The following is a 27,813-nucleotide window of genomic DNA, read 5'->3' as shown; positions in this document are numbered from 1 at the left end:
AGGCACTTCATACAACTTGGACAATAGCAGCAACAAAACTCTTTAGGTATAGTTTTGCTTTCCTTAATGGTTCTCTTTGAAGAAGCTTTCTTCAGCATACAGAACAAAAATAATGTGGTAACTTGATGGTCAATACTGTATTATTGTAAGAAAACCATCTATTTTAGTTCTGAACTGAGTGTCCAGAGTCTTCTGGGGTCAAGGTATTTAAACCTGTGCAATCCTCCTTTATTTTATTGATTACACTCATGTTTTAAATCACCCCTTACAATGAAGAAAAGGGAATATGTGGTGCGGTTGCTCTATGTTGCCATGAAAGGGAAGTGGCAATGGTGAGATGAGGGGCCTGGCTTAGAGCACTGCTGCTGAGATACTGTTGCCACCACTGAGCAGGCAGATTGCATGCTTCTCTATCATGGGAATGTGATGGAAGCCAAGCAGTGGCATAGAATCATAAATTGTAGATGTGGAAGGACCCCATGGGTCATCTAGTCAAACCCCCAGCAATGTAGGAATCTCAACAAGATCATACATGACAGGTGGCCATCCAATCTCTGCTTAAACACCTCCAAGGAAGAAGAGTCCACCACCTCCCAAGGGAGTCTACTGTCAAACTGCTGTCAGAAAGTTCTTCCTGATGTTTAATCAGAATCTCCTTTCTTGTAACCTGAATCCATTGGTTTGGGTACTAGCCTCCGGAGCAGGAGAAAACAAGCTTGCTCCATCCTCCATGTGGCAGCCCTTTAGATATTTCTAGATGGATATCCTATCTCCTCTCAGTCTCCTCTTTTCCAGGCTATATATGCCCAACTCCCTCAACCATTCCTCATGAAGCTTGGTTTCCAGACCCTTGATATTCTTGGTGGCCCTACTCTGCACATGTTCCAGCTTGTCAAGATCCTTGTTAAATTGTGTTGCCCAGAACTGGACACAGTACTCCAGGTATGGTCTGACCAAGGCAGAATAGAGTGGGACTATTACTTCCATTGCATCTTAAAAAGCAGAGACATCACCTTACCAACAAAGGTCTGCATAGTTAAAGCCATGGTTTTCCCAGTAGTGATGTATGGAAGTGAGAGCTGGACCATCAAGAAGGCTGATTGCCGAAGAATGGATGCTTTTGAATTATGGTGCTGGAGGAGACTCTTGAGAGTCCCATGGACTGCAAGAAGATCAAACGTATCCATTCTTAAGGAGCTCAGCCCTGAGTGCTCACTGGAAGGACAGATCGTGAAGCTGAGGCTCCAATACTTTGGCCACCTCATGAGAAGAGAAGACTCCCTGGAAAAGACCCTGATGTTGGGAAAGATGGAGGGCACAAGGAGAAGGGGACGGCAGAGGATGAGATGGTTGGACGGTGTTCTCGAAGCTACAAACATGAGTCTGACCAAACTGCGGGAGGCAGTGGAAGACAGGAGGGCCTGGCGTGCTCTGGTCCATGGGGTCACAAAGAGTCGGACACGACTAAACGACTAAACAACAACAACATTACTTCCATTGATTGGGGCACTATACTTCTGTTGACGCAGCCAAGAATAGCATTAGCCTTTTTTGCTGCTGCATCATACTGTTGACTTACATTAAGCTTGTGGTCTACTAAGACCCCTAGATCCTTTTCACATGTACTACTGGCAGGCTAGGTTAATTTTATATTTGTGCAGAACCTTATCTTTGTCCCTACTGAAATTCATTTTGTTGGTTTGGGTCCAGTTCTCGAATCTGTTCAGGTAATCTTGAATCCTGTTTCTGTCTTCAGCAGTATTAGCTACTCCTTCAAGTTTGGTGTCATCTGCAAATGAGCAGAGCTTCACACTACACACTGGAACTCACTGGCACCCTAATTATGCCACGCCTGTCCCCAAACCTCATATTTTGTATACTGCTTCGGAAGCTTTTGATGACGTATTTTGAAATTTAAAAATACAGGTAACAATGTGGGGTTGGCTGGTTTGGGCATGTGGCCCAGATCTTTGCTCAGCACCGCTTCTATATTTGTCCACCACCTGCAAACAAGTAAGCCAATTACTTGCAGTAAGGGGGAGCAATGACTATCAACAGAGCACAGAAGGCAACTTGATCAGGGCCCTCCAAAATTTAGACCCAATAAGTAGTGCAGTCCAGGGCTGTGTTCTGATGTGAGCACTGGCCTCAGCTGAGATGAAAGTACCCTGGACAGCTCCATGGAGGACTCACACTGAGGACTGCATGAAAGCTGAGCTCAGGTGTTGCTTCAGAAGTAGCTGTTGGGCTCAGATTAAGACTTTGAGTGGACCTATAGCTCTGTTAAAGAAATGGGAGTGCCTGATCACCTCATCTGTCTCCTGAGAAATCTCTATGTGGGACAAGAAGCTACAGTTAGAACTGGATATGGAACAACTGATTGGTTCAAAATTGGGAAAGGAGTACGGCAAGGCTGTATATTGTCCCTGCTTATTTAACTTATATGCAGAATTCATCATGTGAGACTCTGGTTGAACTGGGACTTGTAAGGTAGAGTCCTCAGAGTCAGAGGAGGGTAACAAGGCTACTGGACTCTTCTTGCAACAGTACTTAAAGTGCTTCTGGGGCAGCCCCCCGCCCCTGTGAATCCCTGGCCTCATCCCCTGAAGAAGACGAATCTGCCCCCAAGGTCATAACAGGTAGGTGTGTTAGTTCCAAGGTGACAGTCTGAAGGAAAGGAGATGGAGCTAAGCCTGTCAGGGGTCCTTTCACAACAAACCAATTGCAGTGACTGGATAATGCTCCAGTTAGGCCTGGTGGAATTGGATTGGTTCTCAGGGTTCAAAGTTCAGGTAGTCAGGCCTAGATGGCGCCTCTAAAAAATGCAGTTCAGCACTCAAAGCACAAAAATGTGCTCCTGCCGTCAGCAAGATCCTCGCTGCTTAGAGTCCCAGTTTGAGACCCATCCTGGCATCTAGGATCTGAAGTTGCTCCTAACCCTTCCCATTAGGCTCAATATCTTGCCTTATCAGCATCGCCCTTCCTTAAATATTATCATATAGTATCTGAAAATTTACTCTTTTTTCCTGCATGGATTTGCTAAGCACCAGCTGGGTAGATCTTGACAGAACTTTCGACAGATGGCTTTTGGAACTGCTTTTACTTTTGGCATTTCAGACCTGGGCACATCTGTGGGAGCTGTGGCTGATTCAGTCACTTTCAGAGTTCTCAAGCTCTTTTCTTCCCTTTCCCCCTCCTCCCTCAGAAACCCCACATTAGTTGCAATTATCAAAAGTAGCTGGTAACGCAGATGCTAATTGGCGTAAGCGGCTCTGTCCTTTTTCCTTGATGCTTTTGGGGCTTTTCTGAGAACGCTCTGCAAAGAGCCTGGGAGATTTAAAGGTTACAATTAAAGATGCTGCGGTAATTTTCCAGGTTACGATTACCGAAGCAGATATTGTTGGTTCTGCTGCTGCGCGCAATTATCCCGAAACTTCTTTTATATCTAATTTTCTCCCGTTTGCTTTTTGCCGGGGTGGAGAATTGGCAGCTGAATACACAAGTTCTTTCTCAAGGGCATGGAGAGGGGAGTGAAACTTCACACTCTGAGCGGGAAGGGAGGCGGGGGGGGGGCAGCTAACCCAGTCCCTCCTTTCCCTTTGGTCTTTACCATTGGAACCAAGTGACTAATAATAATAATAATAATTTATTACTTACACCCCACCCATCTGCCCGGGCCTCCCCAGCCACTCTGGGTGGCTTCCAACAGGATATTGAAAACACAATAAAATATCAAACATTAAAAGTTTCCCTAAACAGGGCTGCCTTCAGATGTCTTCTAAAAGTCATATAGTTGTTTATTTCCTTGACATCTGATGGGAGGGCGTTCCACAGAGCAGGTGCCACTACCGAGAAGGCCCTCTGCCTGGCTCCCTGCAACCTCACTTGTCACAGTGAGGGAACCGCGAGAAGACCTTCAGACCTGGACCTCAGTGTCAGGGCTGAACGATGGGGTGGAGACACTCCTTCAGGTATACTGGACTGAGGCCATTTAGGGCTTTAAAAGTGAGCACCAACACTTTGAATTGTTTTCAGAAACATACTGGGAGTCAATGTAGGTCTTTCAGAGCCAGTGTTATATGGTCTCGGAGGCCACTCCCTGACACCAGTCTAGCTGCCACATTCTGGATTAGTTGTAGTTTCCAGGTCACCTTCAAAGGTAGCCCCATGGAGAGTGCATTGCAGTAGTAGGATTTCTTTATTCCCTTGCTGCCTCCACTATACAACCATTTAATGGTGCTGTACTAGATGGGCTGTTGATTTGCTGCTGTAGGGCTCCCCTTACATGCTTACTCAATGGGCCACGAGGTTTTCTGTACTGTGCAGATTGGGAAGTGTAAGAATTAAGTGTGGAGTCAATAACAGACTAAAACATTGTAGGTTTTTACCAGATATTTTTGTAAGGCACTAATGTGAATGGTTTTTGTGAAGATGTTTTTATACCTATATAACATTCTGGGCATGGAACGCGGGTGGCGCTGTGGTCTAAACCACTGAGCCTTGGGCTTGCTGATCAGAAGGTCAGCGGTTCGAATCCCCATGACGGGGTGAGCTCCTGTTGCTTGGTCCCTGCTCCTGCCAACCTAGCAGTTCAAAAGCATGTCAAAGTGCAAGTAGATAAATAGGTACCGCTCCGGCGGGAAGGTAAATGGCGTTTTTGTGCACTGGTCTGGTTTCCCCAGAAGCAGCTTAGTCCTGCTGGCCACATGACCCAGAAAAACTGTCTGCGGACAAACGGTGGCTCCCTTGGCCAGTAAAGTGAGATTAGTGCCACAACCCCAGAGTTGTTTGCGACTGGTCTTAACTGTCAGGGGTCCTTTACCTTTACCTTTTTAACATTCTGGGCACCATCATTTAAGAAGGATGTTGACAGGTTGGAACATGTGCAGAGGAGGGCAACTAAGATGATCAAGGGTCTGGAAAACAAGCCTTCTGAGGAACGGTTGAAGGAGCTGGGTATGTATAACCTGGAAAAGATAAGACTAAGAGGAGATATGATAGCCATCTTCCAAAATCTTAAGGGCTGTCACATAAAAGACAGTACAAGCTTGTTTTCTCCTGCTTTGGTGGGTGGGGCTCAATTCAAATGCTTCAAATTGCAAGAAAGGAGATTCTTACTAAACATCAGGAAAAACTTTCTGACAGTAAGAGCTGTTTGAGACAGGAACAGTCACCCTCTGGAGGTTGTCGTCTCTCCTTCCTTGGAGGTTTTTAAGCAGAGGTTGGATGGCCATCTGTCATGGATGCTTTAGCTGAGATTCCTGTATTGCATTGGAGTAGATGACCCCTAGGATCCTTTCAAACTCTACATTTCTATGATTCTATATATGTTCTTCATTGAAAAATAAAAAGTACATAATTACGAGTGCACAAAGTAAGATAAGATGCAAAAAAGAAGAAATAGCACCCATGTAGAAAAAAATGTTTTTGTGGGAGTGGAGAGAAACTGTTTTTAAACAGTTTTAACAGATAGCCAGTAGTACAAATGAAAATGACCTCGTAAAGTGCACTCATCTATCTTGACTGTTCTCTTGCTATACTTAGCAGTGCATCAATTTCCATTTTCCACAGTTCTGCTCCTCGAGTCTGGATCCACTGGGGTTTTTTTTAGTGATTTCTGCTTTCTCCAGCAGTGCAGCTATCTTTCTGAGTACAGCACATAAGTATTTATTTTGTTCTTGGCATGAAACTTCACAGTGGTTTAATGTTGTGACTGTGCATTTAATGTTTAATAAACCTTTTATATTGCCATCATTGGTGAATGGAAACAGTAGGCTAGTTAATCCACAGGTAGATCTGCTATAGATGCCAACATCTGTTTATCCTAATTCTGTAGCAGAGGTACCTGGAAAGACAGGTTTGTTTTAAGTTGAGTATGTAGTGATGGCAAAATCATAGTGTGGTAATAAAATCCTGGACCATAAAAAAAGCTGATCGCCGAAGAATTGGTGCTTTTGAATTATGGTGTCGGAGGAGACTCTTGAGAGTCCCATGGACTGCAAGAAGATCAAAACTCTCCATTCTGAAGGAAATCAGCCCTGAGTGCTCACTGGAAGGACAGATCCTGAAGATCCAAGACTTTGGCCACCTCATGAGAAGAGAAGACTCCCTGGAAAAGACCCTGATGTTGGGAAACATGGAGGGCACAAGGAGAAGCGGAGGACAGAGGACGTGGATAGTGTTCTCGAAGCTACCAGCATGAGTTTCACCAAACTGTGGGAGGCAGTGGAAGACAGGAGTGCCTGGCGTGCTCTGGTCCATGGGGTCACGAAGAGTCGGACACGACTAAACAACTGAACAACAAAATAAAATCCTAGAGTGCAATGCTATTCATACTTACCCTACAGAAATGGTGGGTATATAAAAGACCCATATAGGATTGTGTTGTTAGATAACGAGAGATAGACACATGTATGAAATTAAGTTACAAAAGAAAATGACTCATCTGCTGATTGTGCATACTTCCCAGACCTTTAAGGGAAAGTATTCCATGGACCTTTTGAATAGTATTCAGTGGTAAGAAATTAGCAGTGGATCCAGCTGATACTTCATTTCTCTGCTACCAGCCACAAAGACACTCAGCTGCAACTGCAAATGTACCAGGAGATTACCTTCAACTGATTGCCTGCCCTACTTTTTTCCACACTGCTTGGTTGCTTGCAATTTTACAGTTGCAGGTGTACGGCTAATTCCTGGTTTAGAGAGGCATAGTATTAATTACTCTCACTTCACCCCTGAACAAGAGGGTGATTCTAGGCTATTTAAATGTTTAATTTAGAGAGAGAAATTGTTGAGCTTTACGACACCATTCATGTAAATGGTGCTTCACGGCATAAGCATAAAAATAGAGGTCACCACCTAAAGGATCGTTGCCATCAGATGTATGGTTAGTGTGGAAGAGCTAATAGGAATGACAGTGCAATCCTATGCTCATTTACTCAGAAGCAAGGGCCATTGGGTGGGGCGCAGGTGGCGCTGTGGGTTAAACCACAGAGCCTCTTGGGCTTGCCGATCAGAAGGTCAGCGGTTCGAATCCCCACGACGGGGTGAGCTCCCATTGCTCGGTCCCTGCTCCTGCCAACCTAGCAGTTCAAAAGCATGTCAAAGTGCAAGTAGATAAATAGGTACCACTCCAGCAGAAAGGTAAACGGCGTTTCCATGCACTGCTCTGGTTCGTCAGAAGCGGCTTAGTCATGGCGGCCACATGACCTGGAAGCTGTATACCGGCTCCCTCGGCCAATAAAGCGAGATTAGCGCCGCAACCCCAGAGTCGGTCACGACTGGACCTAGGTCAGGGGTCGCTTTACCTTTAAGGGCCATTGGGTTCGGTGAGGCTTCCTTTCAGGGAAGCGTGAATAGGATTGCAGCTCGGATCAATCCATTTTTCCCTTGTGTACATTTTATACGTCCCTGGTGGCTTCTTGCAAACAAACAGAAGAAACATGACAAAGAACAATGACATCTAATGGAGTAAACTGTAACATAAAGGAAGCAGGCAGAATGGCTAAAAGTCAACAAAGCATTATCAACCCTGTAAGGTAAAAAAAAAGGCTTCCTAATAATAACAAATATTTGCCAGCAAAGAGAAGGGAGCAAGAATTCTATTCCTTAGAGCAGGCATAGGCAAACTTGGCCCTCCAGCTGTTTTGGGACTACAGTTCCCATCATCCCTGACCACTGCTCCTGTTAGCTAGGGATGATGGGAGTTTTAGTCCAAAACATCTGCATGCCTGTCTTATAGGCCTCATCTCCTGTCCTAGCCAATGTGGCACCCGGAAGTTGTTGGACTACAACTCCCATCATCCCTGACCATCTGCCATGCTGACTGGGACAACTAGGGCACCTCTAAGTTAGATTAATCACTTAAAACCAGCCTTAATCAACTAAAACGTTGCCCACTTTTAGGCAGCAGGGGGTTTTTTTAAAGAAAGGAAGAAGAAGAAGAAATGTAATTATTTTTAATGTGAATACTGGCAGGCAGTGATGGCTACCAACTTGGGTGGATTTAAAAGAGCTTTAGACAAATTCATAGAGGAAAGGCTATCAACAGCTAGCAGACTCTTCTTATGTTCATCTGATGAAAGCTGCATGATCACTACCCTCTTAAGTGTCCTTCTCTCTTCTCTCATACAATGGAAGAATGCTTCTTCTTAAACTGCAACCCTAGGCACACTTACTTAAGATGAACTTTTTAAACATAAACAAAACCCAGCCCAGAATATGCCCCTACCACCCTAAAGATTGTGCTGAGCTGATGGGCAATGTGCTTTAACTACCAGCAGGTATATCTAGTGCCTGTTTGGTATACCTGGGGGAGGTGCAGTCTGATCTCTCAAGGTGCTGAGCACTCTGAAAAGTTTAACTGGTACTAATTATGAGCCAGGGAAGGCTGCTGAGTGCACATTCAGCTTCCAAAGAACATTGCAGGATGGGGGCCAGAATATAGCACGAAGGAGTCCTAATTGGCTTATATAAGTGTTCCTTGGAGCCTGAAGAGCATACAATCAAGACCTGGCTAGCTGATTGTGCAGGGTTCCAAATCGCAGGAAGAACCCATTCAGATACAGCAGCTTTTTCTTTTCAGACATCCCACCTCCGCTTGATGCATGGACAGCAATAGGGATGGACAAATTTCAGTTCCTCTCAAGTTTCCACTTTTTATAGCCTTAAGTTTAGCTCACTGCAAAGTTGTTCTTCCCAATATACAGTCATACCTCGGGCTACAGGCGCTTCAGGTTGTGTTGTGTTTTTTTTGGGTTACGGATTGCCGAAACATGGAAGTACCGGAACGGGTTACTTCTGGGTTTCAGTGGTCACGAATGCGTAGAAGCGCCAAATTGCAACCCGCATGTGCGCAGATATGCTGATGCCGGTTGCGAATGCTGCAGGTTGCAAACGTGCATCCCGCACAGATCACGTTTGCAACCCAAGCGTCCACTGTAATCAGTTACATTTTCATGACTACAGTGGTACCTCAGGTTACATACGCTTCAGGTTACATACTCCGCTAACCCAGAAATAGTGCTTCAGGTTAAGAACTTTGCTTCAGGATGAAAACAGAAATTGTGCTCTGGCGGCGCGGTGGCAGTGGGAGGCCCCATTAGCTAAAGTGGTGCTTCAGGTTAAGAACAGTTTCAGGTTAAGAACAGACCTCCGGAACGAATTAAGTACTTAACCCGAGTTACCACTGTATATGCTTTTTGTACACATTGTATTAAAAAAAAACACAAGCATTTTTAAACACAGCACAGAAGTTGGAGAAGTGCAAATTTTGAGCCCTAGCTGTGTTTTGGTTCCCTATCTCTGTGCTAAGATTTGCTTTTACGGTTGAAGGAGCCGGGTAGGTTTATCCCTGAAAAGAGGAGACTGAGAGGAGATATGATAGCCATCTTCAAATATCTGAAGGGCTGTCACATGGAAGATGGAGCATGCTTGTTTTCTCCTGCTCTGGAGGGTAGGACTCGAACCAATGGCTTCAAGTTAGAAGAAAGGAGAATCTGACTCAACATATGGAAAAGCTTTCTGACAGTAAGAGCTGTTTGACAGTGGAATGGACTCCCTCGGAATGTTGTGGATTTTCCTTCCTTGGAGGTTTATAAGCAGAGGTTGAATGGCCATCCATGGATGCTTTAGCTGAGATTCCTGCATTGCAAGGGGTTGGGTCCCTTCCAACTCTACAGTTCTACGGTTCTTTGAAGAAACCATTAGGTAATCCTTGGCTAAACCAAGTCAAGCAGCATCATTAAAAATAACAAGTGATTCAGAAGCACAACAAGCTGGTTTGAGAGGGGTAGAGTATTAATAGCAGAAATGCTTGCTCAATTTCTTTATAGATATACACATATGCCGATGCATAAGAAGCACATCAATAATGCAGCTTTTATTTCCCAAGCTATGTATGGGAAATCCGTCAATATTACAAATGACTTCAGTAAACTGTCCCCTGGAAGCCAATGTCTCTCCTATTGATCTAAAAAATGCAAAAGTTCAATTAGACACTGAGAACGAGCATCCTTGGAGCTAAGCTCTCAAAGTCATGTAAAAATAAATTCATTTTCAAATCATGTTAATAGAGCAGGGATGAGAGTCAAGGGATGGAGCAAGTTACGGCTACGATTCAATAGGCAGTTAAAGCGCCATTGATGATGGAGATTATTCAGCAGTTTGCTGCAGCTATTAAAGTCTCCTTCTCCCCTGAGTTGGTTGCATTGACCGCAATGTAACGTACATAGAGAAATGTTAAGTGCTGTTCGGATCTGAGCCACACAGTTTTGAGATGCAATCAGCTTTCAATTTCAGTGCTTGTCTCCTTTGATATTTTTTGCTTTCACAGCACCTAAACCCAAACACATTTAGTCAAAGACCATGGCTGATTTCCTATTGTTGTTGCCAGACCGTCCTCACATTTTCTCTCACACATGTACTCTTCTTAACTGACTGATGTTTTCATGAGGTGGCTTCCATTTGTGAATGAAGGGAAAGGGGTGGAATTCTCCACACAAGAAACACCCATTAAATATAGCTTTGAGCGGGGGGATGGGGGTGTTCTTCAAGGCCACAGGAGGAATGGGACAAAAGGCATTTTTTTGTCAGGTGTAACTATGGATAAAGGGACGCGGGTGGCACTGTGGGTCAAACCACAGAGCCTAGGACTTGCCGATAGAAGGTCGGCAGTTCGAATCCCCGCGACGGGGTGAGCTCCTGTTCCTCGGTCCCAGCTCCTGCCCACCTAGCAGTTCGAAAGCACGTCAAAAGTGCAAGTAGATAAATAGGTACCTCTGGCAGGAAGGTAAACGGTGTTTCCGTGTGCTGCTCTGGTTCGCCAGAAGCAGCTTTGTCATGCTGGCCACATGACCCGGAAGCTGTACGCCGGATCTCTCAGCCAATAAAGCGAGATGAGCGCCGCAACCCCAGAGTCGGTCACGACTGGACCTAATGGTCAGGGGCCCCTTTACCTTTACCTTTATCTATGGATAAAGGAGAAATTTGATCCAGTTCACATTTGAAGAGGGGCTGTTACAGTTTGCACTTTCCAAAGCATTACACAAACCATTGCACAGCCACCCTTGAAAGCTTGCATTTTGTCATAGGGGCCACATTATCCAGCACCCATCCAGAGGAAAGGTGTCTATCGCAAATGCAGTCAACGTTTAGCAGTCCTTTCCACCCCTGCTTGGGCCTTCGTGACCAATCCTCGGTGATTTTTCTCTCGTTTAGGAAGCAGGCTGAGTAATTGATTGGGGAGAGGGAGCGTGCGTTGTAAATGTAAAGCCTTATAAACAGCAACACTGGGCCCTGAACTGCAATCTGTTTGATCAATGGCATTTACTTATAGGTGGGGAAAGGGCTCCCGCTGTGATGGAATGGAACGATCCCTTTTGCATGTGCCTCACACACAAAAACGGTCTCCTAGAAGCAAGGATGGAGCACAGAGGAAGGATGCGAGAATTTGTTTGAAACCTTCTGCAATGTGTTATTGTCATGGACTGGTTGGACACAAATGAATGGTGGGAGGAACCAGCTGGGAAACCATCAAGGGAAGAAGGATCAGAGCCCGGGGAATAGTGGGGGCAGAGGTGTAGTGGGTGGGGAGGCTGGCAGGCTGTCGCCCCAGCTGCAGTTTTTTGGGGGGTGCATTCCTCACAACACCCTGCCCTGTCGTGTTGCATCCTTCTCACACCACGCTCTAGCTGGAGGGCATTTGAGAAGGACACAACAGCTCACAGTACCCTGCGAGCCCAGCGCTGCTTTCCTTCCTGCCCTGTCCTTCTCACCCAGCCTTCCACCTGATGCACCCTGAATTCCAGCCCCTGCTCAGATTTTGGGCTGTTTTCTAGTTTGTCTCAGTGCCTTTTATTTCATCAAGGACTGCAGCTACTCTGCCATTACCTTTGTGTTCACGTTCCCCAATTTATCCAAAGAAGAAAGCTAAACTTGTGTATGTGATCTAACAATGCCTTGTCGACGGATGTGTTCAACTGCGGAACAAGCCAGTGCAACAGCCTTGATGGACTCTGTTGCTCGGGTCAAGGTTTCCAGGAGGATTAATTACTAGCAATTTACAGGATCTTGGAGTGCCAGCAAGGGGTGCTGACCCTTTCCTTTGAAATGTTGCCCCTAGGGGGACAGCAATGGAATAGACTTCACAGTGTTGCTGGCCCGCAGCTCTAGTTAAATTTTAGGAGTCGGCAATGATTCACTCTGGGAAAGCTTATGGCTTGCTTCCCCGCATCAATCTGCATCATAACTTGCAAATGAATCACAACCTTGCAATAATTAAAACAAAAACGATAATGTTGTAATTAAAACAGCCACCATCACATACATGCTAGCAAAATGCTAAAAGAGGACCCTGCTTTCACTGCTACCTGAATTTTGCCATATAAGGATGAAGGGTGTGCACAGCCCCCTCCCCAGATCCACCCCATGGCTCTGATCATGCCCTCCCCCCGTTAGGAACCACCTGCAGCACCTCAACTTTTGTACTGAATTAGTTCAGGGGTGGGGTTAATATTTAATTAGGGCAAAAACCCTAATTAAACATATGTTGCTGAGGTGGGAGGGATGCGGGAGGAGATGCTGCATCTCTCCCCTTATTAACCGAGGGGGGCAGGAGTTCAGTTCTGCAGGGTGCTCCTTCAAAGGTGCTCATGCAAGTGAGCACCCCCACAGGATCAGTGCCTCGTGTCAACAGCTGCTGAGCTGATACAGCAATTTTCTGGGGTGGAGCATTAGGCAGGAAGGAGAGCCGGGAAACATCAGGCTTTTACTTTCTCCTGAGAAGATGCAGCCAGTAGTTAGGTCAGCCTCAGTTTATTGGTGGATTTTCCTGCCAAATGCTCCACCCTGTGAAAGCCCCAGAATGCTCAGCGACAAGAAAGAAGATTCCACCTAAACATTAGGTGGAAGAACTTCCTGACAGTAAGAGCTGTTCGGCAGTGGAATTTGCTGCCAAGGAGTGTGGTGGAGTCTCCTTCTTTGGAGGTCTTTAAGCAGAGGCTTGACAACCATTTGTCAGGAGTGCTCTGATGGTGTTTCCTGCTTGGCAGGGGGTTGGACTCGATGGCCCTTGTGGTCTATTCCAACTCTATGATTCCATGATTCTATGACATTCCAGCTGACCCATAGCAATCAATGGCTGATACCCAAATATCCCTCCTAGTAGGTCAAGTTTTGGCTTGGGACTCATAAGAACCCATTGCACACCCCTAGTAAGAATGTAAGAACAGCCCTTGTAGAGAAGGCCAAAGGTCCACCTAGTCCACCAGCCTGCAAAAAGGACCAGACTGCAACTTCACTCTCCCCGCTTGTGATGCCAAGACACCACCATGCTCAGTTCAGAAGCAGGGACAAAACCACCACAATGAAAAATGCTGCTAACCAGAAGACTGGTGTATTGAGCCAACCCAGGGGCAGAATCCATGCGTTGTAAGGAGCTGAATTAGATGGCCCTTGGGGTCCCTTCCAACTCTGATGATATGATTGGGGGGGGGGACTTTGAGCAAGATGTCCTCACTGAGCCCCCATCGATGAATTGCCCCACCCTGGTTGCTCTTTCTCTGAGCCCAACACTCAGCCGCCTAAAGAGAGAGAGGTGCCAAGTGAGTGAATGGAGAAGAAGAAGAAGAAGAAGAAGAAGAGTTTGGATTTGATATCCCGCCTTTCACTCCCTTTAAGGAGCCTCAAAGCGGCTAACATTCTCCTTTCCCTTCCTCCCCCACAACAAACACTCTGTGAGGTGAGTGGGGCTGAGAGACTTCAGAGAAGTGTGACTGGCCCAAGGTCACCCAGCAGCTGCATGTGGAGGAGTGGAGACTCGAACCCGGTTTCCCAGATTACGAGACTACCACTCTTAACCACTACACCACACTGGCTCTCAGGAGATGAATTCTTAATCATATCACCACTCATTTGGTTTGAGATGACAGGCAAGTTTGAAGGACCAGCAAGGTGCGGCAGCAGGACCCTTCGGGGACATAGGTGCCCATTTCCCCAACCCTTCGGGGATATAGGTACCCATTTTTCCAACCCCTGTCACCAACTCCAAGTCCTCAGCTCAAGCCATATAGGAAGCTGAGGTCCCTGTGGAATTCTACCATGTCTCTTCAAAGGAGCATTTATTGTAACCAAAGCAATTTAGCAAACTGTTGAGGATTTCTTTCTTTTCTTTAGGAAGCTTTTGAAAATAGCATTGAAGAGATGCCATTTATCTTAGTAAAGAGAAGGGATGTTTTGCAACGACAAAATAAGCTTGGGTTGTTAAAGTGGTGTGCGTTAAAGGCATCTTCTGCCAAGGCAGCATAGCTCTTTAGCAAATGGGGAGTGAATCGATAGCACAGCACTTAAAATTCTGTGGGCAGAGTCTGCTCTTCCCTCTGAAATTTACTGGTGTTTGGATTGCAAGACTGAGTGCCATTTCCCTCCGCCACCCTGCGAGCTTCGCTTTTATACAGGCAGGCACTTTGAGTCTAATGTTTTAAGTTAACAGTCATATTTGTATAGTTGAGGCTAAGATTGGCTGGTGCCCATTGGGCCTAGTAGGACAGGAGCCCAAACAGTAGGTGGAGCCAGAGACAAAAACAGGCAGAGCTAACTAATTCTTTTCATATATTAAAAGAATTATATATTCTTAATGGACAAAGGCAACAGGCTGTGACGCCCCCTGGGTTTGTTGTAAGGCTGGCAGGTGGAGGTCGGCTCAGGTCAGATTAGAGTTGGTGGTACAGCACCCCACCTGGTTGAGAACGATCGTCCTATAACAGACAATAATTTTCTTTTCTTCTCCCCTCACCCTGTCCTTGTTATTTCCTTTAGGGAAATTCTGGCCTGGGTTTCAGCATTGCTGGAGGAACAGACAACCCACACATTGGGGATGATCCTGGGATATTTATTACTAAGATTATACCAGGAGGAGCTGCAGCAGAGGACGGAAGACTCAGGTAAACTTATGCATTTGTTGTCTAAAGTGTGTGTCCAATATTTGGGTCTGTCCTGGGGGAAAAGCCTGGTGCTGTTGCAGGAAGGGAGGTTGAAAAGGCTTGAGCCAATGACAAAGCCAACTAATTCTAGGTTTATCCCACTCCTCCTCCTCCCTGAGTTCTACAAGGGGTAAAAGTAAGGGCTTTTCTCCATGACCCTTGAAAATGTGTTATTTTCCCACATGTGTTTTATGCATTACTTGTGCATTGAAGCATTAAAGTGAGGGGCAGATAGGGCTCATCAACCTGGAAAGGTAGCCCTTATAGGAGAAGGAAAACACTGGTCCTAAAACTCCTCTGCCTTGCAGGACATCTTTAGAGGAAGAAAGGGCTAAGGAGTAAACCCCAAATAAATCCTAAGTGGAGTCCCTAAGACGGTTGGATGCTGCCCTGTACGCCTCCTTCTGGCAACTCCTGCATCCAAGCTGGTGTCAAATACATGGCCCTGCTCTCCTCTGGACCACATCAGAGAGGCCAAGAGTGGGGGTCTTGTTGTCTGGCCAGCCCAGGACCTCCATGCACCCTTCTCAGACTTGCACCCCAGAGAGACCACTTGTTGAAGTGGTCCAGTTGGACTTCACCCCTGGAGGCACATTCCATTGCCTTTTGAGACAGATGGATGCCAACAACAGAAGCACCCCTGTTTGTTAACCAATCTCACAGGCTGTTGTTAGATCTGATGTCCTGTTGCTCCTATCGAAAACCTTGCCCACACATCCCTTGTCCTCAAGCCCTAGAAATCAATGACACTACTTTCTGTCACTGCTTCCGATGGAAATAAGGAAAGAACATGCAGTGACACACCCTGGACTGGTTGTAATTTAAGAAGGCAGGCAGGTGAGGGCTGACTGGGGACAGGTTGAGGACCCAAGCACAGCATCACTTTCTCTGAACCAGCCAAAACTCAAATTGGCCACCAGATTTTGCTCAGGTTTCTACTGCTGTAGTCGTTTTACAGCCTCCTGCCAGTTTAACATGCAACTAAAAATCTAGCCTTAAGTTTATTGAATGGAGCTAAAGGTATAATGAAGAAAAATACATCTAATTCTCTTCCCAACTGTGTAATCTTTGCTCTGCCTGTCTTTTTTTCTTTGTTGGGTTTTTTCTTTCTTAAAAATGAAAGAAACTGTGCAGCTGAATTGATTGCCAGGGTAAAGCAAGGAGATCAATTTTCCATCATTGCCATCCTTTATAGCGACTCACTCAATCTCTTGTAAGATTGCGAGATTCCTGCTTGACAAAAGCAATCTGTTTGAAAGAAACATATTGTGCAGCAACCGTAAACTTTGCGATAGAACCGCTCAGTTAATATGACTCAGCCATTTGGAACAGGAATCTGTGGAGGAGCTAATTGTGGTCACTGGTGGGTTTAAGCTGTGTTTGCTACGCATAGGATTTCAGAAATCTGGCTGTGAGCAGTCCTATAAACTAATGGAAACCTCGTCCTCCTAAGCATGGGTCTTAATGTAGCCAATCTGATGCAGTCCATGTACAAGGGGGAGCTATAAGGAGCCTCTGGGAAAGCCCAAAGTTTGCCGCAGTACAAAAGTGTTTAGGGGGAGAAAACCCTATGTGTAGGAACCCGCCCAAAAAAGGACTGGACATGCTCATTAGCAATGGAATGTTGACTGAGTGGTCTGGGGCAGAAACCAAGGGGAATGGAAATAAGTATTCTGGAACAGGGGATGGCTGGCTGGGATCATAGAAAAGAGCTCTGGAATGCAACATTTTGTTGCAGACCCCCCTTGTAGAAGAACTGATTTTAAGTTAGGACTAGATCTTTTTTATTATTATCTTGAACAGACATTTTTAATCATTGACCTTTGACCAGCTTGCATCTTGAAGTCACTTTGAACTGAGAAATAAAGAAATTATGATATTTTTCTTTCTTTTTGGCAGAAGTGCATGAAATCTGTCGGCATGCTAGCCACTGCAGAGTGGATAAAGCCTGGCCAATGACATTTGAGAATAAAACAATAAAAGCAGTTGAAAACAACTATTTTAAAAAATGAACCAAGAGGATTAAACCACACACCAACCTTCTACATATCCAGATAGGCTTGTCTGAACAAAAACGTTTTTAGCAGGTGTCAAAAAGAGTAATGTAGCCACCTACCCAATGTCAATGCAGTGGTACCTTGGGTTACATACACTTCGGGTTACATACGCTTCAGGTTACAGACTCCGCTAACCCAGAAATAGTGCTTCAGGTTAAGAACTTTGCTTCAGGATGAGAACAGAAATCGTGTTCCGGCAGCGCGGCAGCAGCGGGAGGCCCCGTTAGCTAAAGTGGTGCTTCAGGTTAAGAACAATTTCAGGTTAAGAGCGGACCTCTGGAACGAATTAAGTACTTAACCCGAGCTACCACTGTACACAGGGAGTTCCAAGTGTAGGTGCTGCCACACTGGCATATCAATTTCTTACAACTGCAGACTGATCATTGTGTGACACTTGTAACAGCACCAGTTCTGCAGGCTAGGTGCTCATGGGATCAGTTTGGCTGCCCTTGTGGGGATTTGTGTGCAGTCTATATATTATTCCAAAATGCTCACCAGCTCAGGGCCGGTAGCTATGCAAATCTCTTGGTTGTGTGTGTGTTTGCAGACCTCTGGCAATGCTATTTGCTCAGTGCATAATTTAGCTGCAAGTTAATAAAGAAAGGAGACCTTCACCCTATTAAAAAAACAACATGCTTGTTTTGCAGGCAGCGGTAAATTAGAGCCTCCATTAACAGATTGTGTATGTTGCTTGCTTTATGTTGGGAAGTTTATGAGCTCATTAAGTTAGATCATTTCAGATTTCTGGGCACATTTTTTTGTTGTTTTTGTTTTCTTTTGCTGCTAACAGAAGAGTAATGGTCCTGGCACCAACTCAGCAGTGGAAGTGTTTCTGAAGTTCATAAGGGGGATATTTGGAACATGTCCAGATTGCTGCGCATGAGCTAGGAACGAAAATAAATCCAAATGCTTCATAAATAGGCACTTGAGGCATCCGTTACACTGGGCCAAATGCTGCTTCTTTTAATTGCAATCTGATAACCATATCTGATGGAGACAGAAGCAAAGCGTTCCGTCTATCCTCTTTGGCCTTGTACGGCCAAGAACATGGGCTCTTCATTCATTCTCCTCCTGAACCCTTTCCAGTCACATTTCACAGGGAGCACCAATCTGGAGAAAGACACTAATGTGCTCCTCAGAATACTGGCTGGACCTGGGCAGATGGGAGCTCAGGGATGAGAGATCTATTGAGAACAAACTTTAATCTGCAGGTGGAAACTTCTCATTGAGGTTCCTCAAGTCCCCAGATTGGCTCTACCAACCCATGCTAGCCACTGGATCTTTTTGGACGGGAAGGAATTCGAGAAGGCTTCATGTTGCTTTTTTATGCTCCGGTATCATGACTTGCTCCTCAGCAGATTCAGGATGAGTAATGGAAAGTACTTTTTCATTTAGCTCATAAACTACAGAGCTTGCTCCCCCAGGAGACAACGACAGCCACCAACTTGGATGGCTTTGAAAAAGGATTATCATGGAGGTTAAGTCTTATCAGTGGCTGCTTGCCATGACAGAACCTCAAGCATGCTTCTGAATACCATTTGCTAGAAACTGCAGGAGGGGAGAGTACTTGGGTCCTACTTGTGGGCTTACCAGAGGCATCGGTGTGATGGCCTGGGACTCAGACTCGGGCTCGGAACCAGGTGAGTCTCAGTCCACACCGGATCCTCTGCCTCAGGTGGCATCAGAACCAAGTCTGGGGCCTGATTCTGAAGAGCCCCAGTCTGCACAGGTTCCCCTGCAACAAGCACCAGCTGGGCTGAGTCAGGGGCCTGAGCCTGCCCTGGCTCCAGATGTGGGGATGACCTCGTTGCCTTCAGCTGGGCCATCACTTACAGCTGCTCCACTACCGGCTTGGTCAGGGGAGGCTGAGGCGGCCTCTGGGTCTAGTAACCCACCGACATCTCCCGAGCTGCAGAGGCTTAGGTCTGAGAGGAGAGACCTGAGTACTCGCAGGAGGTGAGTCACCAGGGGATCAGGACCAGCCGTTACCCTGACAGAGATAAAAGGCTGTCAGACCCCGCCCCAGGTTGCGGGAGCAATATTGCTGTTTGCTAGAACCTGCCTGTGACCCTGTGCCTGACCTAGCCTGGTTTCCTGCCTTGACCCTGTTGGACTAACTCTTTGCGGAACCCTTGGATTCAGGACAGGACCTGGACCGCGTTGCTCAGGTTTACCCCCGGGCCCAGCACAATCTGGTTGGCCACTTCTTATGTCCTCTTCTTATGTCCTCATATGTTCTATGGGTCTGACCTTTGGCTCTGCTGCTTGTTAAATGCCCCCCCCCCATCATATTTATTAGTTTTCCTAATTTTTTACAAACCAGTGCCAATTTACATCATTTAATACAATGTCTTAAGCATATGCAGCGCTGGGGTGCAAAGATCTCCCCTGCTCCCCTGGTTGCCCAGTTCCAGGCATGCAGGAGGGCGGAGCCAGCCGGCTGCCTCAGCATCTCATTGGCTCAGTCACCTCCGAACTTGTAGCAGAGAGCCGCTCACAGCAGAAGAGTCCACAGCAGTGCTCCAACTGATGGACTGGCTCTTCCCTGGACTCAACTCTCGGGCCCCGGGCTCTCAGCCTGGCGCCCCTGAAAGCCCAGCACCCAGGTGCCCCACACCCCTAGCACCTATGGGTAAGACGGCCCTGAGTGGCAGTAAGGTTCAAATCAGATCTTCTTGTGTTTCCATGGTGACTGGTTTAGCTCAGAATAAATTGAGCCAATCTCATTTGAACTGAGGGCAGAAGCTAAATCCATAGGTGCTGTTGTTGTCGTTTAGTCGTGTCCGACTCTTCGTGACCCCATGGACCAGAGCACGCCAGGCACTCCTGTCTTCCACTGCCTCCCACAGTTTGGTCAAACTCATGCTGGTAGCTTTGAGAACACTGTCCAACCATCTCGTCCTCTGTTGTCCCCTTCTCCTTGTGCCCTCCATCTTTCCCAACATCAGGGTCTTTTCCAGATAGTCTTCTCTTCTCATGAGGTGGCCAAAGCATTGGAGCCTCAGCTTCAGGATCTGTCCTTCCAGTGAGCACTCAGGGCTGATTTCCTTAAGGGCTGAATCCATAGCTAGTTCTGAAATATTATTTATCACGCCAGGAGCTGTAAAAGTTAAAGACAAGTAAAGCCCGAGCCACTGGTTGTTGTTGTTTTTTTCCAGTCTACAAAATGTGTTGATTACTATCTCCCGGGAAATTACACTGAGTTTTAAGAAGGCTGCAGAATCCAAAACCAGTATTGTGAGGCTTAACCCAGATGATGGTTTCATCAGTGGCTCTGCGCTCTGCTACAGCAATTATGAGGATTAAATAGCCCTGTAATCATTTGGAGGGAGTGGAGCAGGGGGAACTATTAAGGTCTTTGCTGAGTTTTGTATTAGTCAGGGAAGGAAATGTCACACATCCAGTCCCATTGCATACAATGGCTCCAAATGCTGCCATTTCCTCCATTTGATGCAAAGCTGCTTCTCAAATAGTTCGGACGTGAAAACAGGGACCCCAATTCTCATACTCCTCCTGCTATGTGCCCTTGAAGGCTCTGTACCTTTGTGTACTGAATTCATCATTTTACTTCACAACAGACTGTCCCATCCCCATCACCACCAGCAATTCAAAAGACAAGTCATGGTTTTTCACCGTCTGGTGTATACGTGGTGTCTAGTTTAGCACAGAAGTTTCCAATCAATACCAACAGTGCTTAACAAGCCTCATTCAGGTCATCTGCAGCTCATCTGTAGGTGTGTGGTTGAAGACAGGAGACGGCACATCAGTCGCATCAAATACTCATATTGATTCTGAATTGCATTCGAATTTCTTCTTTTATTTCTTACATTGCATTTTATCATATTGCCATTTGAACTCTGCGGAACTCAAACTGCAGTAGGGAAAAAATATGCCATATGTAAGAAATAAAAGATGAAATAAAAATCCATTAAAAATGTACAGCATCTTGCACGGTATGTTGCAATTGCTACAACAGGCAGAGAATCCATGCAGTGCTTCTCAAAGACCCTCAGGAATTTTGAAGTGTTCTAGGGCATGGGAATTTGGGGACCCACTGGGCTAGCAACAAGATGTTGTGGTGTAGGGAATTGCAGGCACCATTTTCCACCCCCGTTGTCAGTAGGGGTGGAAGGATCTGCCAACTTTGGTGCTCCCAGTTCTTCATCCATCCCACCCACCCCCCAGTCTTAAATTCAGTTCTCCACATTTCTGCAGCATTTAGTGAATTCCTGAAGAAAATTTATCAGCATTTTAGCATGGATTTCTCTTAATAAACATTTTTGTTTACAGTTTTGACTAACGTATCCATTTTTGCAAGCAATTTTTCCTCATCTAACACCTTTTTGTATGTTGTTAATAATAATAATAATAATAATAATAATAATAATAATAATAATAATAATAATATATTTATACCCCGTCCATCTAGCTGGGTTTCCCCAGCCACTCTGGGCAGCTCCCAATCAAACGTTCAAAACACAGTACAGCATTAAACATTAAAAACTTCCTTAAACAGGGCTGCCTTCACGTGTCTTTTTAATGTAGGATAGTTGCTTATTTCCTTGACATCTGATGGGAGGGTGTTCCACAGGGCAGGTGCCACTACCAAGAAGCCCTTCTGCCTGGTTCCCTGTAACCTCACTTCTCGCAGCGAGGGAACCGCCAGAAGGCCCTCGGAGCTGGACCTCAGTGTCCGGGCAGAACAATGGGGGTAGAGACGCTCCTTCAGATATACTGAACCGAGGCCGTTTAGGGCTTTAAAGGTCAGCACCAACACTTTGAATTGCACTTGGAAACGTACTGGGAGCCAATGCAGGTCTCTCACGACCGGTGTTATAGTATTCCAGTGGCGACTCCCAGTCACCAATCTAGCTGCCGCATTCTGAATTAGTTGTAGTTTCCGGGTCACCTTCAAAGGTAGCCCCACGTAGAGCGCACTGCAGTAGTCCAAGCAAGAGATAAGTAGAGCATGCACCACTCTGGCGAGACAGTCTGCAGGCAGGTAGGTTCTCAACCTGCGTATCAGATGGAGCTGGTAGACAGCTGCCCTGGACACAGAACTGACCTGCCGCTCCATGGACAGCTGTGAGTCAAAAATGACTCCCAGGCTGCACATCTGGTCCTTCAGGGGCACAGTTACCCCATTCAGGACCAGGGAGTCCTCCACACCAGCCCGCCCCCTGTCCCCCAAGAACAGTACTTCTGTCCTGTCGGGATTCAACCTCAATCCATTAGCCGCCATCCATCCTCCAACCATCTCCAGACATTCACACAGGACCTTCACTGCCCTCACTGGTAGAGAGGTAGAGCTGGGTATCATCATATGTTCATTTTTATCTTCTTATGTCTCCTTCCCTGGTTCCACTTGCAGCAACAAAGAAGTGCTGCAACTCTTCCTTGCACGAGCTATTTCACTATTTCCATATTGTTCTTCCTGAAACTGATTTTTCCCTCCCCTGCCCCTTTGCTAGATGTTCCACCCTAATTTAAACCAGTTGGAAGTCCATAAAGACCTCTTTCCTCTGTAGTTTGTAACAATGTGTGGTCGTCCTCGCTGCTGAGACCCAAAGTGCCCATTCCTTGCAGCACGCTGTAATTTGGCATGTTTTGCTTTGACAAACGCACTAATGAAGGGTGTGGCTTTGTTTTGGTTTTTTGCATGTTTCAACAAGAGCTTGCAAAGTGAGTTTTCTCAGTTCCCTTCTCCACCTTCTCGAAAGGTGGAGAATCCTCTTGCTTCAGAGTGATTATGTCTCTTCCCAACCTATTTTTGAAAAATAAAAATGGGCGGAATTTTGGCTGGCAGGCTTGTTGTGACTCTTTAATTTGTTAGTGTGCATGTGTGTGTGTGTGTCTAGTACTAAGAGAGAGCGAGGGAGAGCGAGATGAAAGTTGCTTGCAACACTCCTAATTTGGACTAGGCCTTTGGGGAGGTATGTGTTGCAACCGGTTTTCCTGCATCAACACGAACCTGCTTTGAGTAGTTTGCGAGCGACTTTTCTGGGGCTTGGATTAACAGGTGGCAGATACCGAAAAGGGCTCTTTTTCTTCCTCTGCGTTCTCTTCTTAAATGAAAAGTGAGGCTCTCCTCCTCCCTCGGTTGTACCTGAAGGGGACCTGTGTTCTGTGCAAGGTTTTGTCGCTGCCCTTGCCTACCTGCTATGCAGAGCAGCATCTTTGAAAACTCCTCTGAGGGATTTGAGTACTTTGCATTCTCCAGAGCTCAGAGAACAGAGAGCAACTGCTTAGACCAGGAGGAAGGAGTAAGTAGAGCCCTCTTTCTAGCCTTTTGGTCTTTTCTCAGATCCGGAAAGGCAAAGCGGGAAGGACATTGATCCCTTCCTCTCCTGGCTGCTTGCAAATGGGAAGGAGGGGCTGGAATCTGCCATCACATCCTGGTCCTACTGACATCTTCCTCTCTGCCTACCATTTCTTATTAATTCTTTGCACTTGAACTTCACCTGTGTGTGAAGTAATGTGTTCTCCCTCCCTTGGTGTATAGCTTGCTGGTGTCTGCTGAATTTGTCCCCAATACTGGTTCTTACCAACCTGTTTCACTGACCCCTACCTGCCGGTTTCCTTCTTTGTGTTTCACTGACACAAATGTGCAAACTGTGAAATTATAGATGACATCCAGCAATGTCTGCTCACTTGCATAATAGAGATCTGCTTGTTCGAGGGGATTTCGGGTTTCTCTGCTCCCCACTACACTCTCTATTTGCTCCAGAGGGGCTCTATAGCCTTCGAGAGCCAGTGTGGTGTAGTGGTTAAGAGCGGTAGTCTCGTAATCTGGGGAACCGGGTTCTCGTCCCCGCTCCTCCACATGCAGCTGCTGGGTGACCTTGGGCCAGTCACACTTCTCTGAAGTCTCTCAGCCCCACTCACCTCACAGAGTGTTTGTTGTGGGGGAGGAAGGGAAAGGAGATTGTTAGCCACTTTGAGACTCCTGAAGGGGAGTGAAAGGCGGGATATCAAATCCAAACTCTTCTTCTTCTTCTTCTTCCAAGGAGCAGATTTTTGGGGGGTGGGGTTGGGTTCATGATCTGGGGGAGATAAAGGAATCTGGTTGTCCCGCTGCAGTTGTATAATAATAAAAAATAATAAATTTTATTTATATCCCGCCCTCCCCAGCCGAAGCCGGGCTCAGGGCGGCTAACAACAATAAAATAATACAACATTCTAAAATCATTTCATTAAAATTAATTCAACTCAAATTGATGACAACCATTAGGCTAAAGTTCTGTGAAGATTGCCAAAGGAGGGAGTCAGGCTGTGCCCTGACCAAAGGCCTGGTGGAACAGCTCTGTCTTGCAGGCCCTGCGAAAAGATGTCAAGTCCTGCAGGGCCCTAGTCTCTTGTGACAGAGCGTTCCACCAGATTGGAGCCACAGCCAAAAAAGCCCTGGCTCTAGTTGAAGCTAGCCTAACCTCTCTGTGGCGTGGGACCTTCAGGATGTTTTTGTTTGAAGACCGTAAGTTCCTCTGTGGGACATACCAGGAGAGGCGGTCCCGTAGGTACGAGGGTCCCATGGTGTTTCTTCTCTCTGTGTTCCTCCGAGTGGTTATTTCTCCTCTGGTCACTCTTGTACATAGCTGTCAACTTTTCCCTTTTCTTGCGAGGAATCCTATTCAGAATAAGGGAATTTCCCTTAAAAGGGGGGAAATGTTGACAGCTATGCTCCTGTACATGACCTGACTGCCTGTCTCCAGCCACTGCGGTCATCTGCAAGGGCTTCCCATATGGCAAGGTTGATGTTGCTGGACTTCATACCAAAGAGTGCACTCCCAGATTTAGGTGCACAGCTAAATATGTGAAGCACAGCCTCTTGCAGTTGTGTATCAGGTATTTGTATCAGGAATCTGGGCTATAGCTGGGGCTCCCTGCAGAATGTACACTTGGGGGCAACCCTGGGTTTGCCACAAGTGATGCATGGAATGGTCCTGTGTCTTTAAAGCAAAGAGGTCTTCCGATATCTGAGACTCGAGCCAAATGTAGCTGAGCCTGAACTTCAGCTCTTGAGATGCACAGTGACGATTAGCATTCACTGCACAGTGAGAAAATTGCTGTTTGGGGCAGCTGTGGTTAGACGGGAAGATTGGGGAGGAGAAAATGAATGCCATACCTCAGCTCTCTTAACTCTACCTGCTCCTCCAGCGTTAGTGCATAGCAGATCATGAGTCACCCTGCTGAACTGAAATTCCTTTGTCAATAAAAAAGAAAAATTCCGTCTTTTTGCATAGAGTGTGTGTTTTATTAGTGAGGCTCATTATCTTCTGAATAGGAGTGGAAGTACTTTCTCAAAGCTGCTGCTGCCACTCGCTGTGCATCTGCAATATCTGCCGTCTAAGAAGTATTTCTAATCATGCATTGTTCACTCCGGAGGAATGAGCCCTCCATTCCCACTCCGCCCCTATCCAACTACAATGAGAAGATTATACTGCAGTAGTAGTTTCACTAGGAGATTCATTTCCCTAGTGGTGGAACGTAGCTCAGTGCTTTGCATGCAGAAGGGCCCAGGTCCAATTATTGGCAACTCCAGCTACAGCTGGGAGTGCCCCATGAGGGAAAGCTCAGATGATGGAGCATGAGACTCTTAATCTTAGGGTTGTGAGTTCAAGGCCCAGGTTGGGTGAAAGATTCCTGAATTTCATGGGGTTGGACTAGATGACTGTTGTGGTCCCTTGAAATTCTACAAACCTGTGATTCTGATTCTATGAAACTCTGGCAAGCTACTGCCAATCAGTGTTGATGATATGGAGTTAGATGGACCAATGGTCTGACTCAGTATAAGGTTGTCGTTTAGTCGTTTAGTCGTGTCGGACTCCTCGTGACCCCATGGACCAGAGCACGCCAGGCACTCCTGTCTTCCACTGCCTCCCGCAGTTTGGGCAAACTCATGCTGGTAGCTTCGAGAACACTGTCCAACCATCTCGTCCTCTGTCGTCCTCTTCTCCTTGTGCCCTCAATCTTTTCCAACATCAGGGTCTTTTCCAGGGAGTCTTCTCTTCTTATGAGGTGGCCAAGGTATTGGAGCCTCAGCTTCAGGATCTGTCCTTCCAGTGAGCACTCAGGGCTGATTTCCTTCAGAATGGAGAGGTTTGATCTTCTTGCAGTCCATGGGACTCTCAAGAGTCTCCTCCAGCACCATAATTCAAAAGTATCAATTCTTCAGCGATCAGCCTTCTTTATGGTTCAGCTCTCACTTCCATACATCACTAGTGGGAAAACCATAGCTTTAACTATATGGGCCTTTGTTGGCAAGGTGATGTTTCTGCTTTTTAAGATGCTGTCTAGGTTTTTAAGATGCTGTCAGTATAAGGTAGCTTCCTATATTGAGGGAGGGGCCATAGCTCAGTGGGAGAACATCTGTCTTGCATGCAGAAGTCCCAGGTTCAATCCCCAGTATCTCCGGGGAGGGATGGAAATGGTCCCTGTCTTGAAAAACCCTGGAAAGCCACTACCAGGCAGTGTCAAAAATACAGTGGGATGGATCCATGATATGACTCTGTATAAGGCAGCTTGCTATGTTCCTTGTCTGCTCATTATGAACATGACTATCAATATATGCCATCTGTGCAAGGTGGGTTTTTTTGTGGGGTGGGGCAGCAACATTGACTCCTCCTACTGACTCACTCCCAAGCAAGACAAGGCACAGGCAAAATGGCTCTTTAGGACCCCACCCCCAAGAGGCAGAGGTTGTGGCCTTCCTTCAACCATCTCAGCTGCTCACTACCCTCATCCTGCATTTTCCTCCATGGGTGTGCACATCAAGCACATAAGAAAGAAGAAATCCTGTTCAAACTGGAGAAGAGGGTGTTAAACAGCCTCCCTGGGAGGGAGTGGTTGAAGTGTCTTAACTAGAGCCGAGCTGAAATTACTCATAGGACATTTTAGGGAGGCAAATTCTGGTGATTTCTTTTTTTCTTTTCAAAAACTGAGAGCTGCTTTGCTGAATGTGGAACCATTTTATTATTATTATTTTTAAAGTGTGGCAGTCACCATTACCCCTCACGATGCTCCAGAAATGACGCTATGCCTGGGGCATTGTGGAGGATGCAAAATAGTGTTGACTGAAAAAATCTTAGGTGGGAAATGGTGTGGTGCTTCTTGTGGGTCAGCGCCATCCGTAAGACATGGTTGGAAAAATTCCCCGCTCCTGGACAATATTACACAAAATGAAGTCCCCCAATGATTTCTTGCATGAAATTAAAAACAAACACCTCTTTCATATTAAAAACTTACTAACAACATTCCAGAAGAGGGAATGAGAGGGAATCTCTTTCTGCAGTTTGCCAACTCTCAAAGAATAAGTTGTTCAGTTTTGTTTATTGGAAAAACTCATTTAATAACTGCACATACATTTCAAATGGCCCCACTGCAGTCCTAGAGTTATGCAACAGAAGACAAGCCTAATGGATCAGGCCAATGTCCCATAATGTCCAGCATCCTGTTCCCACAGTGACCAAGCCAGGTGCAAGATCACGTTACCCACTTGTAATTAACCAGCAACTCGTGTTAAGAGACATACAGTCTCTAATGGTTCTCCCACAAATCCTTTGCTTCTGCTCCTCCTCCTCCTCAGCTTCCTCCCATCTCTTAAGCATCAACCATGAACTAGGCAGTTCTATCACCAATTCTCTTTTTGCTGCACTGACAGCCATTTTGTACTGGCACACACAGCATTTGATAAATGAGTACTTAGGGCTGCCATACATCTGGGATACATAGCCACGATTTGCCCATCGAAAATTGTGTCCAGGTATATGGCAGCCCATATT

At 46.2% G+C, this 27,813-nt stretch overlaps 1 protein-coding gene across 27 annotated transcripts in view; it reads left to right on the top strand.

The window, feature by feature from the left end:
• The window catches only part of DLG2 (discs large MAGUK scaffold protein 2), a 901,719-nt gene that overhangs the window by 656,969 nt on the left and 216,937 nt on the right, over positions 1 to 27,813 (top strand). For all 27 annotated transcript variants that reach the window (XM_077926964.1, XM_028725975.2, XM_028725977.2 and 24 more), the window contains one exon: positions 14,815 to 14,939. In XM_077926964.1, the coding sequence (XP_077783090.1) occupies positions 14,815 to 14,939 (125 nt within the window). The remainder of the gene's footprint in view (positions 1 to 14,814; positions 14,940 to 27,813) is intronic.

The sequence above is a fragment of the Podarcis muralis genome, chromosome 4, assembly GCF_964188315.1.
Source record: "Podarcis muralis chromosome 4, rPodMur119.hap1.1, whole genome shotgun sequence".
Taxonomy (NCBI): domain Eukaryota; kingdom Metazoa; phylum Chordata; class Lepidosauria; order Squamata; family Lacertidae; genus Podarcis; species Podarcis muralis.
This window is presented reverse-complemented; position numbering and strand designations above follow the sequence as displayed.